The following is a 14,071-nucleotide window of genomic DNA, read 5'->3' on the forward strand; positions in this document are numbered from 1 at the left end:
GTAATCATCTTATTTAGTCAAGACAAATGGAAAAATACTTTCTGAACCTGATATGTGTACGGTGATCTGCTCTGTGCCTTCTGTGTATGTTCTTTATTTTTTTTAAGTTAGTCCAGCTCTAATGAAGTGCTGTTTGTTTTTTAGAAATGTTTTCCAATTGTCCTTAACTTCCTCATTTTGTCTCCCAGGTTACCAACCATGTGACCCACAGGTGATCTGTAACCGTGTCAACCATGTTTCTTCCTGTCTTGAGGAGCTGAGACAGCTGGCAGCTAAAAGACGTGAAGAGCTCGAAGAGTCCAGACAGCTGTGGGCCTTCTTTCAGGTAGGGGGGGTCGCCGGGGTGAGGCATATACTGTACATATATATCATATACTAAATAGTTTGATATAACAAACTCAGGAATGTTTTATTTTGTAGCTTTAGACATTGAATTTGTATTGCCAAAACTACGCGGCAGCAATCGTGCAGACAAATAAAGCCTTTGAATCTTTGGAAAATGTTATGAATATCACAGGTGACTTTCTAGAAGGCTGTGAAAGATGGTAGAAATTCCAATCAGATACAAACATAAATTAAGTCAAATTAAGCTGTTCTTTATAAACTCAGACTCTCATATTTTAAACACTCAGTGGCGATGCACAGCAGGATTTTTCAGCTTTCACATATCATGCATCATATTGTCTTCTGGCAGTCAATAATAATCTGTGTCTCCCAAAAAAATCTGCGTCGGACTGTGATAACACCGAGAGATGATGGACGCGATATTAATGTTAGTGAACAAGCTTTGAGAACGAACTATGAAAGTAATGAGTGTATAATGAGGAGAGCGTATTTCTTTGTCCAAAGACTCATTGGATCACACTGAATCACTAATTATGTCACATCACTTCATCTGGCTGATCCCCTGCTGTCTCCTGGGACTGAAATCAGTGCTGGATGGACTTGTCTCTTTTGTCCTTTACATGATGTCAAATGTTTTTTTCTGTTTTCACTTATCAGTATCACATTTGTTTGCCATTTCTTTGAATTTTATTTCATTACATTTTTTGATTGATTGCATCTATTACTCTTCCTTAACTTAATCTGTTTTAAATGTGGTTAGTATTGTTATTCTTAAATAGTGTTTCTGTTTAAATGTTAACTTGTCTGTGTGTGTGTGTGTGTGTGTGTGTGTGTGTGTGTGTGTGTGTGTGTGTGTGTGTGTGTGTGTGTGTGTGTGTGTGTGTGTGTGTTCTGCTGCAGGAGCTGGAGGAGTCGGAGGCCTGGATCAGGGAGAAGAGCTCCATCCTGAGTGCTCAGGGTTACGGGAAGGACCTGAGCAGTGTGCTGAAGCTGCTGCAGAAACACAAGACGCTGGCTGGAGAACTGCTGGCTCACCGCTCGCTGCTGCAGGTTTGTGTTTGTGTGTGTGTGGGTGTGTGTTTGTGTGTGTGTGTGTGTGTGTGTGTGTGTGTGTGTGTGTGTGTGTGTGTGTGTGTGTGTGTGTGTGTGTGTGTGTGTGTGCATGCAACTGTGATACCAACCGTAGCTTTATGTTCTGAACTTGATGTTCTTCAGTGAATGTATGCATTTATAAATCACGTTTCATCTCACAAAAAAACCAAATGTAACCTACCACACAACCTACTTATTTTCAAATAGTACAAATACTGTTGTTAGATCACCTGGCTATGTAGAGATTTTGTCACATGCCTAAATCTAAAAAAATCCCAACAATTTTAGCGAGGGTTAAGAACTGGTCTCAATCAAAAAGAAGCATTTGTTTATTAAGATTAAAATCATTTAGTAAATAATGAAAGTATTTATTAAATCGTTTTATAAATGATATAAATGATTTTAACTTCAATCCTGTTAAATACAACTGAATAAAATGCAACAACTATTATAGTTGACAGAAATGTCAGCACTTAAATGTGCGAAAGTTATATAAAGATCTTACAAATAGGGTAGTGCAGGAATGAGACTGAAACCCGAAAATGAGTCAGCATTTCTGATCTTCCTGTGCCCTCGTCTGGAAGTCAAACATTTTTGAAAAATATGATTTTGAAGAGATTTTCACACGTTGTTCTACAACATAACATATGTCAGATAATACCCAATCAGAAGAGGTCCGATGCTTGTATGTGTCATAAAAACAGAGGTTGCTAACAAGTGCTAAATGATAACATTAGCCGCCTTAAACTTAGCAGTGGTGAAGTCATGTAAACTTGATGTAGTTGGTTTACAGCGAAACGTTCAAATTTTTTTCTTCTGCAAATTATATCTATGCTTTAAAAATCCTAAAGTGGTGTTACTGTATTATGTGGAAATTATCCTGCTGAATAAAGAGTGTGAGTATCGTAAACCTGTTTGCCTTGAAAAAAAGTGTTTTTTCAAGGCAGCCCTTTCTAGCATACTCTATTACAGTTTATTTAAGACTTTTTACACACAATTGAAGACATTTTAAGAACATGTGTGTATATACTGTATATAGCTCCGGAAAATATTAAGAGACCACTCCAAATCTTTCTTAAATCTTTATCTCTTGATGTATGGCAGCCATTCCAGTGTCTGTTGAATTTCAACACAAAGAAAAATTGTCAGTAGTTTAGAGAATACAATACAAACATTTTAAAAATAATTCAAACACATCTATTAATAATAAAAGACTAAATGATAATGCTGAAGTGGTCCCCTAATTTTTTCCACGGCTGTATATGTGTGTGTTTAGTGTTGGTTAGCACTTCATTTTACTACAACACTAGTGCAATTATTTGGAGTAACATCATTATCCATCCACCCTGCCCCGCTCCTCTAGAACACCATGAAGCGAGGAAAGCAGATCCTGAGTGAGAAGAGCTTCGGCACAGCGGGAATCCAGGAGCGCATCATGGAGGTGAAGAGCGAGTGGAAGAGCCTGGAGGACCAGGCCGCGCAGCGTCTGGGCCACCTACAGGAGGCACTCAACTTTTTCCAGTTCTCCACGGAGACAGATGACCTGGTGGCGTGGCTGCAGGACGCTTACCGCCTGGTGTCCAGCGAAGACTTTGGCCATGACGAGTACTCCACCCAGTCGCTTCTGAAGAAACACAGAGGGGTCAGCGAGGCTGTGGACAAACACCGTGTGCACGTGCTGGCTCTGCGCAAACACATGGTGGCGCTGCCTCTGCGCTACCGCGATCAGGAGGTGAGTCAGAAAGAGAAAAGTTTCTTTTTCAATACTTCGATGGTGTCAAGGCTTGAGAGCAGAGCAGGTAGGACCCGAGTGCAGCACACAAATCCTTTATTGTAGGTTGTCCAGGAATGAACAATACAAGGCAAAAAAGAACCAAACTTTCTCACAATAAACATTCAACATGAAGAGTCTGACAACAACTGAAAGAAAACCAGAACTCAAATACATGCAAGACTAATCACCAGGTGATAAACCAGGTGAACACAATCAGGTAAATTAACAGGAGGGAATCACTGTGGTTGTGGTTGAATAGTCAGTATATCTTAGGAAGGTTCCTAACGGAGTGAAATGAACCGGAAGAACCTCAGTGACAGGCATGATAAGAGCTGTTGAAATTCTCTAGATAATAGGAAAGGAGCTCTGAAACTTCCTTTATAACCTCATTTAGCTTAGGAAACACTGGACCTTCCTTTATGAAAGGAAAGGAGAGATGCTGTCCCACAATGCCTTGTGGCCGCAACTTTTCCCATGCCACAAATTCGGCTGTTCATGGAAACAGCCGATGGTGACGAGAAATGCGTTTCATGAAAGTTACAGTGCTTATTAAGCAGTTTAAAACATATGCCATAACTTGTTAAAGTGCTTTGTTTTGAACGTTCAGCTCTATAGTAATCAAAAGGAGAAATATGAACGTTACTTTTTTCCTGAAATTATCAAATAAAGTCCACATTTCAGAGTGTTTGTCACAGGGGGAAAGATAAGTTTCACTTTCATTTTCTTATTTCCGTACAATTCCAACCTAATGAACAATATATATCTCTTTGTTGTCCTCGTTCATAAATCATAAAACAACACCATCAGAGCACGGTGCAGAGTAGATATGCTTTCAGTAGTCCTGTACAGAGAACTGTAGTTTCCCCACAGCAGACGCACATTAATAACATCCACTGGCACATCATGAATACGTGGGATAGTGTAAGTGCAGTCGGATACTCTTGAAGCCCGGCCGTCTTTTCCTAAGTCCTTTTGAATTCTCCTATCCACTATTCCTTAACCCTGTGACGTTTCATGCAGAAGTCGAGGAATAGAGCATAGGAGAAAAGGATAGGAGCCAATTCGACTGTACCCAGAAACAGGAAGTCAAAACAAGCATAACACAGGGCATGAACACTTTTCAAAATAAAATAGGAAAACACAGACCGTGAGAGATTGTCCTTCTACATCTGTTACTTTACACTTCTGTGTCCTCTCCCACTTCCCCTCTGTAGGAGGTGCAGGTGCGCATGGGGGAGGTGGAGCAGCTGTACACGGAGGTGGTGGAGGTGGCGGTGCTCAGACAGCAGTGGCTTCACGACGTCCTCGCTGTCTACCGCATGTTCAGCGAGGTTAATGCCTGCGAGCTGTGGATCGATGAAAAGGAGCAGTGGTTGGACAAGATGAGATCCCAGAGAGGCTGGAGGATGTGGAGATGGTGGCTCACAGGTGAGGAAGAGGAGAGGGAGAGGAAGGCATTAAATGGAACCTCAGCTGGGGGCCTGTTATTTTGACCCAAGCTGAACCCTTTAAACCCCCGACTTTGTTACTGATCCCATAATGCCGTCTGTTGTAGGTTTGAAAGCCTGGACCAGGAGATGAACAGCCTGATGGGAAGGATTCTGGACGTTAACCAGATTGTTCAGCAGCTCCTGGATGGAGGTCATCCCTCTTCCACAGAGGTCAGAGGATGTCAGGACCACCTTAACTCAAGGTACTGGATCCAAACTCACCTCACAACAACTGCCACCATATGTACTTCTACAGACTTAATATCAATAATCCTTAGCCAGCAGTTTTGCTTTAACGTACCTTTCTTTTTACTAAACTGCAAATGTCATGGCTGCTATTTGTAGTTCAGAGTCGTTAAGTGTGAGGTACGTTTATTTGTACAGCAGCTTTTGAAACAGGGCTAATTAAAATGACTTTTTATGATACACAAAAATACACAATGCAGAGAAAGATGAATACTCAAACACTTACTGTATTCCTCACTTATCACATCACAGCTACAACTGATTATTAGCCTGATTCAGTCTCCATCTTCAGTCTGACATTCACCCCCATTTGCGCATAAAATATGATATTACTAACTAAATGTACTCACCCTTTACAGACAGCAACATGATATACATCGACACTTAAATACTGCCTGTCTCTTTTTACACTCACTAACACAAATGCTAAAGAGACAGTTGCACGGCACGATCACTCATGGCCGAAATGTTTACTTCGTAGTGTTTGCTGCTGCCCAAGTGTTGACCAGCAGGACACTGAAACACTGTAGAAGGGGGCATATGCTGCTGGATCAGTGAAGGACAGTCTTCAGATTAATTAATTATATTGATATACTGTACTGGGATTGGGGAGGAGTAGGTGGGAGGAGAGAGAAAGAAGAGAGAGATGGCGAGGGAGAGAGCTTTCGTGGGGTTGTGTATTATTCAGGGGAATTCTTACTCTTTTTGTTGCCCATTGTTTTCCTGTAATTGTCTTTTGACGAGCGCCTTGTGTCCTGTCACTTGCCATCTCAGAAAGAGTATAAACTCCTACCTGCTTCTATAAATTCAGTGCCCGCTATTTTAAATGTTAAACAAAAGTACAAATCTCTTCCAAGTGTCTGTTGCTCTGGTCTCTCTCTGCTTGGCCGACACGGTTATTCATGCTAACATCCGGCCAGGTTGAGCCCGTGATCAGACAGCTCTCTGTCCCACTCAGCTCCGTCTGGCAGCATTCGGTGATGGCTGTCTCGAGTCTTGTGACCTCGGCACAGCGTTTCTCTCAGGGCGACCATCTGTGCTGGCTGCCTCCGTCAAGACCAGGCCAAAACAAATACAAATATCAACGCCTCCTCTTGATTTCTTCTAATTAATATCTGCTTTCATTTTACAACCTTCACATTTTTTTTTACAACAGTCAAAAAATCTGAGCAACCCACCATTCATGATTGGATAGAATTTATATGAAATACATATCATGGAAAGCTTGTCATTTTCTCTCATACTCCTTCAAGATTCAATCATTTTCAACCTTCATCTTTTAATATCCTACCTGATTAAATACAAAAAGAGAAGTTGAGAAATGTGGCACCAACACTTTTATTACATAAATTACAATTTTCTTTTTATATATGTATATTTTTGGAATGAAAATAACTGAAAATCAGGACATTCATGCTTATCCTTTATTTTATTTATAAATAAACCATATTGTAGTCTTCTGTATTAATTACTGCTTCCCTGTTTACATGCATAAACATGTTATGTATCATATTTAAGCACTGACCCCCGTCTCACCCCCCCCCTCAGCAGTAGGCATGGTGCAGCTCTGAGGTCAGTGTCACCGAGCTGTTCTGCTGCCTGCTGAGCGCTCTGTCTGCCATTACCTCATTACAGTCACACGGATTAGTGTGTGTTCATGTGAGCATGTGTGTGTTTCTTGGCTGAATTGATGTGTAGTGAGACCTGCTGGTCTGGAGCAGAATCAGGAGAACATATTGTATGAGGATATGGTGAGCAGACATGTCCTGGGCTGCTACCGAACACAGTCCACTGTCTCACAGGACAGATCATATCAGGTCATCATAACGTTGAGACTTTTACTAACAATTATCTAGCAGTGACCGGGTTTGGGTTCAATCCCATCAGCTGGGATATCTTCTGTTAGCTGCTCGTCGTGTCTGCTGTATTTGGAGCAGACACGATTTATAGCCCAGTAGGCCTACATTTTGTGATTTAAAAAAAGCCTTTATTCATCCTGCAGCGGGAACATATACAGCGTCACAGAAGCAAATGTACAGTGCAGATAAAAGATAAATGCCCTATTAAATAAAAAGTGATTACGAATATAAAAATTACTAAAAAACAAATAAGCACACTTTATTAAAAAAGAACAAGCAGCATTATTTAAAGGTAAGTGTAATAATGCTGATAAGAAGCGGATAATGTTAAAATATATATATATATATATATATATATAGCGTAAATTGCACATAAGTAGAATAAATGTATGCAGCTTTAATTTATCCAAAATGGACTCTGTGAATACATGGCATACAGATCTGGTTTGGGGCAGCAGATCAGTAGTCTTCCCATCATACTGTACAGTGTGATATGTGTTAAATGCCAGCATAAATCCACTCTGTTGCACATCTCTCCGTCACAGTACCACACCCTCTGTCAGCATCTCTCTTCGGTCTGTGTCACCAGGTGGAACAGCATCGTGGAGCTGGTGGAGCAGAAGAAGGATCAGCTGGACTCGATGCTCCGCCTGCAGAACTACCTGCTGGAGTGTGCCGAGATCAAGTCCCAGATCCAGGACAAGAGGAAAGCCATCGACGCCACTCAGTACATGGGCAGCGACCTGGGGGGTGTCATGGCTCTGCAGAGACGACTCTCCACCATGGAGGGAGCTCTGTCTGTCCTGGAGCCCAAACTACTCCATCTGCAGGTAGGGAATTATGGGAAAATACGTTATTGTTTCAGACATTATTTACGTTTTTTATTTATTTAAATACAAAACAATTATTTCCCTTTAGGTTAAAAAATTGATAATATTGTCATCGGCATTTAGCTCAATAAAAACAATATTCTTATTTGTTATTTACATAAATCAGTCGTATGAGGAACAAAGTGTACAGAAGTGTGGAGGTTAAGATGCTTTTAAAAGCAGTTCATATTAAGCAACATAAAAGCCTTCAATCCCCATAATGCTGTTTGTGTTTGGTGCTGCAGGAAGAGGCGGAGCACATGGCCACCGCCCACCCCGCCCGGGCCATGGAGGTGCTGGTGCCGTTTGATGGCATCAGTGTGGAGTGGGAGGAGCTTAAACGCACACTACAGGGCTGCGAGGACTCACTGACTGTGGCCAGCAGGCTTCAGAGCTTCATACAGGTACACACACACACACACACACACACACAGAGGAAGAGATAGGTGGGACCCAAATGCAGGCGAGTATAGGCAACAAGAACTTTTAACGTAACGGCTTTGATTTAACATATATCCAGGTTAGGCAAACAGAACTTCATGATAAATGTCATACAAGAATCCGACTTAGAATAAAGACGCAAGTTAAATAACAAGAAGAGCAAATGCAGGAGGAAGTGCAGGTGTACAGAAGGTCAGGTGGTTGTTACATAAATACCATCATCTTTACACACATACAGTGGTATGCAAAAGTTTGGGCACCCCTCTGAGATTTCATGACAATTTGCTTTTCCTTTATAATAGAAGATCACAGCAACAACATTTGTTTTCCTACAAAGATGTAGACGTTTTAGTGTTTTCCAGACCAAAATTCTTAGGGTAGCATTACATAGTTTTATTATAATAAAATAAAATGCAAAAAATGGGATGTGCAAAAGTTTGGGCACCCTTATAAATAGCATTCATTTCAACACCTGTACGGATTTATAGCTGACAGGTTGCTGCACAAAATTGCTTTGATTAGCTCATTAGACCTTCAATTACAAAGACAGGTGGAACCAATCATGAAAAAGGCTATTTAACATAGGTAATAGCTGGCTGTGCCTGGCCTAGGTTCTTTCTTAGGGAGTGGCAAGATGGGGACCTCAAAACAACTCTCCACTGACCTGAAAGCTAAGATAATCCAACATTATAAATTAGGAGAAGGGTACAAAAAATTATCTGACAGGTTTAAACTGTCTGTCTCCACAGTCAGAAACGTAGTTGTGAAATGGAAGGCCACAGGAACAGTCCGTGTGAAGGAAAGATGTGGTAGGCCGACAAAAATAGGGGAAAGGCACAGGCGAAGGATGGTGAAAATGGTCACAGAGAAGCCACAGACCACCTCCAGAGAACTACAACAACATCTGGCTGCTGATGGTGTAGTTGTTCACCGTTCCACAATCCAGCGTACTTTGCACCAGGAAGAGCTCATTGGAAGGGTGATGTGCAAAAAGCCTTTCCTGAGTGTTAATCACAAGAAGAGTCGCATGAGGTATGCAAAAGCACATCTGGACAAGCCAGAAGCATTTTGGAACAAAATACTGTGGTCAGATGAGACCAAGATTGAGTTATTTGGTCATAACATGAACAGGTATGCATGGCGAAAAAAACACACTGCATTCAATGAAAAGAACTTGTTGCCCACTGTAAAATTTGGTGGAGGATCTATCATGTTATGGGGCTGTGTGGCTAGCACAGGTACTGGAAAACTTGTTAAAGTTGAGGGCCACATGAATTCCTTACAGTACCAGGAGATTCTTGACAAGAATGTTCTAGAGTCAGTCACAAAGTTGAAGCTACGCCGGGGTTGGATTTTTCAGCAGGACAATGATCCTAAGCACCGATCAAAATCCACCAAGGAATTCATGCAGAAGCACAGGTACAATGTTCTGGAATGGCCATCCCAGTCCCCAGACCTTAACATCATTGAAAATGTATGGATTTATTTGAAGAAGGCTGTCCATGCACGGAGGCCAAGAAACCTGACTGAACTGGAGACGTTTTGTGTGGAAGAATGGGCCAAAATACCACCTGCCAGGCTTAAGGGACTTGTCTGTGGCTACAGGAGGCGTCTACAGGCCGTTATTGCAGCAAAAGGAGGCAATACTAAATATTAATGGAATTATTTCTTAGGGGTGCCCAAATTTATGCACATGCCTATTTTTGTTTGAATGCACATAAACATGTTTCTGTTTGACCAATAAAAGTTATTTCACTACTGAGATGTTTCTGTTACCATAAGGTATAACATATGTTAAAATGAAGTTGCTGCTTCAAAAGCTCAGCAAGTGACAAACTGATGCAGTGGTTTTCCTAAGGGGTGCCCAAACTTTTGCATACCACTGTATTATTCTGGTTAGAGACTCATATAGTAAACACCAATAAACATAAACGGACAATCTATAAAAACCTCTCATGATTTCCTTTTAATTTCAACTTGCATGATAGAAGGAACATTTCAAATTGTTAATTAATGTGCACTGTCCCTTATAAATAAAGTATTTTAAACAATGTGTCATCCTGTAAAACTTCTGTTCTGTTAAAAACTAAGAATTGCTAAATGTTCATTGTGTTCCTCTTTCAGGACCTGGACTCGTTCCTCACCTGGTTGGTGCAGACGCAGACATCCGCCGCCTCAGACCAGCTGCCCAACAACCTGGAGGAGGCTGAGAAACTCATCAACAAACACGCTGCGCTGAAGGAGGAAATCGGAAGGTGGTTACTGAGGCCAAAAAAAGGCTTATTCCTGTTTTTAGCATTATCTTACCTTCCTTCAAGGTCTTCATGTTGTTCCGAGAATAACGTAATGTGTTTCTGATAGATATGAAGAGGACTACGAGCGGCTGCAGGCCATGAACGAGCTGCTGGAGTCCGAGGAGGCCCCCCTTCCTCAGGCTGCCCTGCAGCAGTGGCTCCAGAAGCTCGATGTGGGCTGGAACAAACTGCTGGAGATGTGGGAGAGCAGGAGGGAAGTTCTGGTGCAGGCTCACATTTTCCATCTGTTCCTGCGAGACGTCAAACAGGCCGAGTCCTTCCTCAACAACCAGGTGAGACAGAGACTGAGCGGGGACAGAGTTTACACTAGTGTCTCCGGACAGATGTTTATGGCTATTGGCGATGTGGCTTTAGGATGAATTCCGGTTCTCCTGTCAGGAATGCTGTGATGGAATTTCTTTGAATTTGGCACAAACATTTGCTTTGACTCAAGATCTACTGTTTAGAATTGGTCTCCTCACAAAACGCAGTAGCTCACAAGGCACTACTGTGGAACGGGGGGGGGGGGGTGTCTGATGCAGTCAACATGTCGAAGTATCCTGTGGCAAGATACTTAAATCCAAAATGACTCCTGTTGGCATGGCCAGTTTTTAAATTGTGAAATGAATAACTTGTAATGTAATTAGGGCTGTCAATCAATTAAAATGTTTCATTACCATTAATCGTATGACTGTCCATAGTTAACTTATTAAAACTGATTTGCAAGTTTTTTTATCTATGCTAAATGTACCTTAAATTAATATTTTACGTGTTTTTGTGAGTGGACAAATATGATTGCTTTTATAATAAATCATTCATTATTTTTGTAATAAATGAAATGATTTATTCATTATAAATTATTATTTTATAATGAATGTAATGATGTTTATCCAATACAGTAAACATCTTTATTGCAACAATACGCAACAAAGTGAAATAATGAATATGCTAATTATGACAATTTCACACAAGTATCTAGTGTGATAAAATGATGGTCCAGACATGTACAACTTCAATAGTTGGCCAAGGCGTGACAAGGCAATAATTCTAGATCCCTTTGCATCTTATTGTTTTTCTGATCAGACCTGAACACACAATGTACTGACACACGATCAGTGAAGGAAATGAGCATGGATGTTAAAAAGTGCTCTGAAATAGATGTCAATTTTTTATATACAAACATTTGCTATAGTAAATCAAAATGTTGCATGAAACACTTTTACACGATTGTCTTTTTTATTTACCTTCCTCAAAGCCTCCCTTAGTGAGACGCTGTGTGAGGTTCACAATGACGGGTCTTTATAAGGAAAACCGGCTCTGCTTTTGTCCTTCAGTCGCTCACGTGATGATGATGGGGAACATCACGGGTTCACTTTGATCACATCACGCTGAACAGGAAAAATGTTGCTGTCTGACTGCAGCTGAGTGGGCTGGGCGTGGTCGCTGCGCCTGCCAAAGTCACAGAGACGAAGGAAGAGAGGGAGAGTGTGTGTGTGTGTGTGTGTGTGTGTGTGTGTGTGTGTGTGTGTGTGTGTGTGTGTGTGTGTGTGTGTGTGTGTGTGTGTGTGTGAGTCAGAAGGTGCCTATTTGTTATGTGATATTAGAGCAGAATCTGTTGAAGCAGCAGCCTCTAGATCTATATTGTGGCTTGATGGTGCGTGTGTGTGTGTCTTAGTGTTAACAATTTACAGTATGATGGTGTAAATGACTTTGGCTTGTTATTGTCTAAATGATGTTCATGATTCGTGAGTTACTGTGCAACTATTTGGTTTGCAAATGTGGCTTTAACATAATGTGATTTTGCAATTATTATGAGACACTTTGTAGTGGCAGGAGTAATTACCATCAGAATTTAAGTAATATCTTATTTTTACGTTGTTAATAGTGGCAGTTTAAGCAGCACACCGAAATATAGAAAGCAAAATGTATTTAGATAAATATTGAGAGTGGTTAAACAATAGCGGTACATACTGCGTGCAATTATTTTGAATTCCCTCAAGAGCCTAAAATATAATTATCACTTTTTGCATATTACCAAAAAGGCTAAATGTGATATCAGCATATGTTTAGCTCCTCAGAATAGCCTGTGTGATGAAATACAATCCAACAGTCAGAGCAGTCTGCATTTAATCTCAGCATCACATGCTCACAGGTTTGTTGCTTTAATCTGAAATGTCACAGAGCTGCCCTTGACTTTCGTGTGTGTGTGTGCAATGTGCTAGGCTAGAAGAACATCCCTTTTTTTCCTGTTCCCGTTTGATGAAGGATCTTTAGCAGGGTCCAGCTCTCCGCATAAGCCCGGGGGGGGGGGGATTCAGAGCAGCATTTCTTCTTCAATAAGAATCACAGGCATTGCAGGCTGCTCTTTTCTGTCTATTTCTGCCTCATCCTGTTCATTGTGTCCAGTGGCCATACAACTTCATGATGAAAAGGGTTTATTGAAGTAGCTATGTTTCAAACTTTCAAGGATTATTCATTGATTTAACAGAATTCCACAACTTTACTTTTGGGAAAAAGTGCTGCTACTTTCATATAAAAGGTCAAATAAAGAGACAATATTGAATAGACGTATTCACCTACTATTAAGTTTATTAAATACAAGTAAAGATGTCCCAATATCTAAAGTCTTGTGACTGATGATTGGTTTTGTCTCACTAACGTAACCAGACCCAAAGATATTCAGTTCTTTACACATTAAATAAAGGGCTGCTATATTGGCTTGAAAAATGACTTGATGGATTATCTTTCGATCAACAATGTGAATATGTTGGTTTCACAAACAATACTGTGTGTTGAATAGCAATACCAAGAGTGGCCCATCTGATTTTTCCATTGCAAAAGTAGACGTGCAGTTTTAGAAATAAACCCAAGAAATGCTTCCATTTATTCAGTCTCCTTCTGATGTCTTTCTGTTCATTGTAGACTCTTTAGTTTTTCTTTGATGTTATGACTTCACTGAGTTCCATTACCAAGCGGTAACCTAACTGTTCCCATCTTCCCTTACAGGAGTCGGCCCTTGCTCATGTGGAGCTGCCCACCACGGTGGAGACGGTGGAAGCGGCCATAAAGAAACACAAAGACTTCACCACCACCATGGAGCTGAACCTGCACAGGATCAAAGCTGTGATCGAGGCCGGAGAGAGTCTGATCAGCCAGAACAACATCTACTCTGAACGCATCAAGGAGCGTATCGACACCCTCGCCAGCAGGTACCTCCTCAGACACAAACAAAAATAAAATGCTAAATTACTTCTATGAAAAAAGCTCCGGAGCTTTTGAGGCATCCCTGTGGAGGCTGGGGACATTGAACCAGAGTGGGTGGTGTTCAAAGCCTCTATTGCTGAAGCTGCAGCGGGGAGCTGCGGTCTCAAGGTCTTAGGTGCCTCAAAGGGGCGGTAACCCTCGAACCTCCTAGTGGACACCGGTGGTCAGGGAAGCGGTCTGACTGAAGAAGGAGGCCATCCGGGATATGTTATCCCTGGGTACTCCTGACGCAGTTGCAAGGTATCGACAGGCCCGAAGGGCAGCAGCCTCAGCCGTGGCCGAGGCAAAGCAGCGGGTGTGGGAGAAGTTCGGAGAAGCCATGGAGAAGGACTTTCGGTCGGCACCAAAGTTGTTCTAGAAAACCGTCCGACACCTCAGGAGGGGGAAGCAGGGAACC

The 14,071-nt window shown here is 41.5% G+C and overlaps 1 protein-coding gene across 1 annotated transcript in view; it reads left to right on the plus strand.

Moving 5' to 3' along the window:
* Positions 1-14,071, plus strand: part of LOC134880518 (spectrin beta chain, non-erythrocytic 4-like) — an 81,953-nt gene that overhangs the window by 18,858 nt on the left and 49,024 nt on the right. Inside the window, 11 exon segments of the mRNA XM_063907473.1 lie at positions 189-325; positions 1,246-1,395; positions 2,801-3,169; positions 4,426-4,591; positions 4,594-4,639; positions 4,767-4,904; positions 7,396-7,636; positions 7,921-8,079; positions 10,241-10,371; positions 10,478-10,703; positions 13,417-13,619. Coding sequence (XP_063763543.1) covers positions 189-325; positions 1,246-1,395; positions 2,801-3,169; positions 4,426-4,591; positions 4,594-4,639; positions 4,767-4,904; positions 7,396-7,636; positions 7,921-8,079; positions 10,241-10,371; positions 10,478-10,703; positions 13,417-13,619 — 1,966 coding nt within the window.

Source organism: Eleginops maclovinus, chromosome 18 (assembly GCF_036324505.1).
Source record: "Eleginops maclovinus isolate JMC-PN-2008 ecotype Puerto Natales chromosome 18, JC_Emac_rtc_rv5, whole genome shotgun sequence".
NCBI classification, from domain to species: domain Eukaryota; kingdom Metazoa; phylum Chordata; class Actinopteri; order Perciformes; family Eleginopidae; genus Eleginops; species Eleginops maclovinus.